Below are 6,857 nucleotides of genomic sequence, written 5' to 3'. Positions count from 1 at the left end.
AGGAAACAAACGGACTAGAATCGCCACGGCACTCTACAGAAGCAAACCAGCTTGCTCTACAGGACGAAACAAAATAAATATAAAGACGGACCGCCTCAGCGTCTGGCACGCACGTTGTATCCCGTGACGGTCTTTGTTGCAAAAAATCCGGCTCAGTTTCATAAGCGTCCAGTCGGTCCACCACATCCTTCAAAACCCAGTACGTCTGCTTGCGTAGGAGTCCGTTCCAATTGTACAAATGAAGTCGTAGCTGGCGTCCTTTGTGACGTCAGTTAAGTCATTTACCCACTGTAGTCACAGACGGACACTCCGCACCCCGCTGCGTCCGGGAGACACTGGAAACTGCCACCGTCCCCGGAATTGACCACAGGAACCGGAAGTCCAATAATAACACAACTGCAGCCATGGGGCGAGGAACAAGCAACCTACGCAGATGTCAGCACAGAAGACCGCGTCTCAGAAGAAGGACTGGCGGTAGGGTAGCGCAAGCTCACCTGTTCGCAGCAGCGATCAAGAATTGAGTTCGTCATGTCAATGAGCCAGTTGCCTGTACGCTGCGTGTCAGGAATTGGAGGCGGCGCCGGATATTCTTTGCCTTTGTGCGGTTCGACCAAGCAGGCATCTAAAAATGCATTTAGCTGATCGATACAGATGTTGCCTACGAAGCGATAAAGGGAACGGAGACAACCTCAGATGTATGGTCAAGGCCACTCCAGCCAGGCATGGGCGCGGTCCGACTGTATGCGGGAACGGAGTCAGTACAACCAGCCAGAGGCGAACCAGGTGGAGACGTTCAATTACTTTGTGGACCCGTCTCCTCTGTTCGGTGGTGCAGGCTTGCTCTAGCTATTGGACATGCGACGCATGTGGCACCTACTGGGAAAGGTAGCGCCCTGCTGAATCGGAGAGTCTTCTGCTCCGCAGTACATTCAGGCGGCCTTACCTGTTAGGCTCGTTGGTCGTTCTTTCCTGCAAAGCGTCGGGTCAGGTTCGTAAAGAGGGTAACCTTCTATAACTTGCTGGGCTCCCCGCGGCCAGGAAAAGCAATTGTTCTTCATACAGTGCGCGAGGCCCTGTATACCCTCAGCGACCAACTGATCCACACACTCTCCGGTCTCACCGCACGCGGCAATGCCTGGACAGCCGAGAATGTTCTCATCAAATGCCTCGCCCACGTCGCCACACAAGGAGCAGTGCCATTGAGCCCAACGGTCAAAGCAATTCTGCGGCGACGTAATGCCTGAGAAAAAGACGGACGACTGTCGTGACGAGACGTGGTCATCTTTTTTCAAAACCACAGCAGTCAGCTCCGAACAGGGATCAGGGGCCGGGAATCTCCCGAGAACAGCGTTAAACTCAGTCACCAGCCCAGTGGCCCGGGTCACAGGAAAAGTATTTCTAGAACACCTCCCCCGCTAGGACAGACGGTGCAGAACAAGATCTCTCCGATACTCGCACGATGCCCCGCGGCCTTTCCAGCTAGTGTGAAAGGGAATGGCAGAGACTGGGGAAGTGCATGGGTACCTGTAGCATTCCACGGGGCAGCTGAGACGTGGTGCTTCGAACTATATCGGTCTCCAACCTTTCTGAATGTCACGGAAAGAGTGACAAAATGGCACTGGGCACTCACTGACCTGTGTGCTGCGGCGCTGGAAGCTGCGGGGCCTCGACCGCCTGCAGGAATCCTGGTAAAGGCGCGGTACTCTTCAGCAGAAGCTGGTAACCGCAGTGTGGGCAGTTTGGAGCTGACACCACCTGGTATATTAAGGGGACTGGAGGCCGACCATTCGATGCGCAGATACCCATAGATGGAAAAGTCATGTCAGGAGGTCCGATCAAGCGCTTCATGTCGTCATAATACCCTGAAACGGCCAGCTGTAGACGTCTTACGAACTGCTTTACATCCAGGGTCCCTACATCGCAAACACCATGTGGCCCGCGTCTTGTTCGGACTCGAATCAGTGGGAAAAGAGACTCGAGAAAATGTGTCCGGGGAGGCGCTCGCAGACCGTGAACGTGGTGCATGTGCAGGCGTTCCAGGAGAGGGAGAGGCACATAAGGCATCTTACTGATGCTCACAGCACCAGCGTGATCAACAGCGTTGAGCTCCTCAATGTACTGCTTTTCATTCTCTGATTTAGACGCCAGTAGCGACGGTGGCAAGGGTCTGTGCCGGTAGTGCTCTGCAGCAACAGCTGAGTCTTCTGCTCGGACGTAGCGCACCATCTTCGTTTGCGGAGAAAGCCTCGTCGGTTCGGTGCCGGCAGCTTCCCCGGTAGCAAGGATCACTTTCTCTACACCAGGCCCTCCCTCAACAGCCGCAGACCAAGGTGTGCCTAATGCTTCTTTCATCTTTGTGCCTCCTTTGATCCCAAAGCTAGCCGGAGAAGTCGACTCCCCTCCACTGGCAATGAAGTAACCCGCGCCACCCTTACTAGCCCCATCACTTCCTAACTTTCTCCTGATCACATCAGAAAAGCTGTCGCCGATGGCCGAGACGCGTGAAGACTGAAGAGGAGACGAACTCGTCGAATACACCACTTCCACGCCGTTGCCCCAAGACGCGGAAGACGCGGAGGGGGCGTTGACCGACGTCGTCGTCCCATGCTGTTGGGACGAAGCCCCGCAGGCGTCATAATTGTATCTCTCGGGTGAGCCCGCCATCATCGGCGTCACCGGCGGCTGTTGTAGACGGGGTGAAGCGTCACCTCGTAAAGAAGGCCTCGGGGAACCGGGCACCCCTGAACCCCTGTCGTACACTGTCGAGTCCCCGGTGTACACCGTTGTCCTGTCTCTAATAATGGTGTTCTGTTGCTGAAGAGAGAGAACAATTGACGGGGTAGGGTAGATCGGGGCACCGCCGCCACGCGGATAGAAGGCACCACTGACGTGCTGCACGCCGTTGTACTCTGGCGGGGGAATGAAGGAGATACGTCCTGAATAGGCAGATGGGAAATAGGTCAACGCCGGCTCCTCATCCTGGGGTAGGGCCGGGCTATTGGCCTCAGATGAGGAAGTGCATCCGCTGCTGTTGAGACCGGCTGATGTCGACGCAGGCAAAGCTGGGTTGCTGTCAAGCCCAGAATCTTCTGCCGTCTTGCGCGGTGCGGTGTTGACGTCGTGCGCACATTCACCGTGCTCAGCGTGCGGCACGACTGACGAAGAGCTTGGGAGCGGGCCGCTTCCGGCAAAACTGCTAGGCTGAGGAGGATCAGCAGACGCAGAAGTATTCTCGGCGCTGTCGTGCATCGCGATCGCTCTGAAAGGGACTGCAAGAACGCTCGCGACATGCAGACTCGCAGCAGTCCGATACTGGACACCTAGTCAGGAAGATAGGAGTTCAAAAAGAAACAAAGGCAACTGCCGCGGACGCACACCGCTCTTATGGTCAGGTTTCGGACAACCGTCCGTGCACAGCGCAAGGAAAGCACACATAACCAGGCTAAGACTTCAGCTTCTTTTCAAATGCTGTTAGAACAGCTGATTCAGATGAAGCCAGAGCTTTCCAGAGGACACATGGGGAGAAACACGTCTGCAGCCCCAGAGCTTTAGCTCCCCCGCTAGCGAGTACCGGCATGTGAAGTATTCCCGTCCCGTCGCCACAACGACAGACGCGAAGTGTCTCACGATTTGTACTGCTTCGGACTCGCTTCAGCCCAGGAATTTAGGAGAACTCGGCCCACCACGGCGAGCAACAGAAGGCTTAGCAAAAGTGGAGCTTCCCAACGGTCTCACCGAACCGGGCGGCTGCAGCGAGAAACGGCTCGACACGCCAGCTGTGGAGTCCGGCGCCCGTTTTGAGCTACACCGCTGGGCTAATATACGTGAGGTTTGCTTTTGCGTGTGAGCTGCTTACTTGTTCAGGCTGCCGTCCAAGTCTGTAGAAATGGGGAAAAACTGAGCAAATGTCCCAAGAAAGGGGCCCGATTTTGCTTCTCGATTGTCAGCAGCTGTACGCGACCTTGTCGCGCGCGGTCAACAAGAAGGGAGTCGAGTGTTGTTGCCCCGGAAGCAGGCAACAGACGGGCAATGGCTCGAAGCGGTGGATATTGCAGGGGCGCCGTCTTGAGCGGGTGTCCGAAGATTTATCGGGACGGATAGAAAAAATTCTCAAGTTCGCTGAAAGAACGAAAGAAAAGGAGCATTTCATGGGGAAGAAACCGGCCGGTTGCGCTCAGTCAACGTCGGATGGGGAGGAAATCACAACCACACGCCTTCTGCCGGCAGCCATGCCAGGCACGGCTGTTCTCCGCTGACGCGACCAACATCCCCCGGCCATACGTTCCACCCGGCTGGTCTCGCGGAAGGCCGAGCCATGGATAGGGACGAGATCGTGGCTAGCTGAGAAAGGGCTCCGTGTTTCGAGTCTCACTGGCCAGATGCGTACGTAGCCCACTGCGTGCCGATACCCCGATGAAAAGAGAGAAAAGACGCTTCAGGTTCAACCGTGAGGAAGGGAATTTTGTCGGTTTCACATGTAAATCAGCAGTAATGCTTCTCCGATACACGTCCGAAAACCAAAGAGCGGAAAAAGTGTGTGTACCTCCACACTGACAAAAAGCATGTGACGGGCTTTTGCCGAGGGTGTGGTTCGTTGCCACGATTGGTTCCATCCTCCCCCCAGTTATACCAGAGGGGCGTAAACACCTAAGCGGAGAAGGTTCCGGCCTTGGGGAACACTACTCCTCTCCATTTTGTATCGAAGCTTAATATATTTTCATTGATAATTCTTCAGATTCTTTAGGCTAATTCACCGACACGTGGAACACCGCGTTATCTGCCATTCGATACCCTGTGGGTCATCACTCCCCACTGTTGGAAAGCGGCAGGAAGATGGCGGTTGACTTGTCCGTTGACTTCAGTGCATGCGGTAGTATGTTTTGTGCTACGTTTACCAGAGGGAAAGAGTACCTGTCTGCAAATCGTTGCAGGAGGCCTCATTAGAACCCTCTGCTGCTGACTTTCCGTGGGAAAGACCCGGACTAGACCAGCAAACCGGTAGAACTGCTCCATGCTGCGCATCTCGATACCTAGCCTCAGTCTTCAGTTTCCGTACGCTTGAAGCGTACGGTTCTTCGTACATTTGTCTGGTTCGTGGTAGAACTTCACGAGGGCGTTCGGCTTTTGACCTGAGTCCTCTGTAGTGGCGCTTAGCACAGCCGAATCAGCAAATCCCCCATCCGTACCGCACCTCTTCCTCTACTTGATCTTAAACGGAATGTAGCAAGATATCAGACTGTCTGTCTTGTGTGCAAGTAGCACTTGGGTAATAATGTAATTTAGATGAGGTCTGATGTCAGCAAGGATGTAGCCAGAAGAGAGATCGGGCGGACACGACGGCGTGCCAGATGTAGCTGAGGTGGAAATGGTTGAGACTGGTCACTGAGGGCTATAATAAAGCTTGTGTCGCATGAGAGTTACCAGTAGGTACCTCGGTCGTACATGTTACATGCGGCATCCCGCATATTGTTGCCTTTCAAAGTTAACTTGTACTAGTGTAGAAATGCATGACTGTCGCGTGTAGGAGTTAGAAGGGGCCAGTGGGAGTGAAGGGGGACAGGGCCTCCGGTCGCGTTTGACAAGACGCATTTGCTCGGTCCAGACCCCCTTCATGCACCGGAGTACACCGCCGGCGCTATCCCGCAGAGCATCAACGCGCTCGTTGATGGTCTGCATTGTTAGGTGACCACTGTTACGCTGCTCCCACCACTGAGCGAGACACGGATATGAGGTGTGGAGAGGCGTAGAGGTTTCCATCCCCCGTGGTGTCGTCGAAGGCTGTCTCTCTCTTGTTGTGGTTGCGGGGGTAGAGCATTTCAGTCTCGTGCCAGATGTAGACTGGAATTAGATCATTTTGTCTGGCAGACAACACAGGACCTGCGATGAAAAGGAAAGGGGCTGAAGTCGGGGAGTCCGCGGAGAACCTCCCCCCCCATAACTAGCATATCTATCTTTTAGCTATCGCGGTGTAAGTATGGTCAGTAGAGTGCATGCAGGGAGACACAGGAGACATGGGAGACAAGACGGCCCCAAAAGGCAGGAGACACGACTCAGAATAGGTGCTGTAATGATGTTGTCGGACGACGAGCGATAAAGCTGAGTTTCTGAGGCGTTTTGCCCCTTTTTCTTTGTGTGTGTTAATTTGGGATGAACGATTCCAAAGTGAGCTCGGGTCAGTAGGAGAGAAGAGTCGGGTCGAGGACGACCGTGTGTGCGAGTGTGAACCGTGGAGACGGTGAGTGTTAGGACCCAGTGTGTGTGAGAGTCCCTAACCTCAAACTAACGCGAGTTGACCCATTATTATAACGATAAACCCTTTTTCTCTAGGTGCATTAATCCGTTCGTCGGAGAGTCTTTGGGGGTCCGAGGGACTCCAGAGTCAGTACACGATACGCAGGAGTGTTACCCTGAGTAGATCTGGTTGGAGAGGTTCAAGAGTATCTCTTAGGGACAGACACGGAGCCAGGGGCCAGGCCCAACCGTCAGAGAACACATGCTTTACGGCTACGGCGTCGGCCTATTACCTTTTAAGAGGGGAGCCAAGCCCCGGATCGTCGGGAGGTGATCAGGGAGGCCCAAGGTTGACGGGGTGCGCTAGAAGCCCAACAGGCGGGGGACCGGAGCCCGCACCTTGTCTTCCCTGTAAAGAAGAAGCACACAAACGACACCCTCGAACCTCTCCATCTCAGAGCGGGAACGAGATTCCTCTCGATCGGCAATTGCACGTGAGACCCTGGGGAAAGGGAACGGAACCCGTCCTGCATCAGACAGAACGGCCATCGCTCCGAAAAGCGTGCATTTTGGCTTCCGACCGCACAGGATCCGTGGGTTCCACCTTTGCTCGGGCGAAGAATCCA

General features: G+C 54.7%; 1 protein-coding gene across 1 annotated transcript in view; it reads right to left on the bottom strand.

The window, feature by feature from the left end:
• The window catches only part of CSUI_007881 (uncharacterized protein), a 7,961-nt gene extending 3,248 nt beyond the window's left edge, over nucleotides 1-4,713 (bottom strand). The window contains exons 1-4 of the mRNA XM_068068024.1: nucleotides 3,857-4,713; nucleotides 1,635-3,269; nucleotides 944-1,240; nucleotides 495-658 (exon numbers count right to left, since the gene is read on the bottom strand). Coding sequence (XP_067919996.1) covers nucleotides 495-658; nucleotides 944-1,240; nucleotides 1,635-3,249 — 2,076 coding nt within the window. The 5' untranslated portion in view covers nucleotides 3,250-3,269; nucleotides 3,857-4,713. The remainder of the gene's footprint in view (nucleotides 1-494; nucleotides 659-943; nucleotides 1,241-1,634; nucleotides 3,270-3,856) is intronic.
• Nucleotides 4,714-6,857: the final 2,144 nt, after the last annotated feature.

Source organism: Cystoisospora suis, assembly GCF_002600585.1.
Source record: "Cystoisospora suis strain Wien I chromosome Unknown contig_4257, whole genome shotgun sequence".
NCBI classification, from domain to species: Eukaryota; Apicomplexa; class Conoidasida; order Eucoccidiorida; family Sarcocystidae; genus Cystoisospora; species Cystoisospora suis.
Note: the sequence above shows the minus strand (reverse complement) of the source record. Positions and strands in the feature narration are given on the sequence as shown.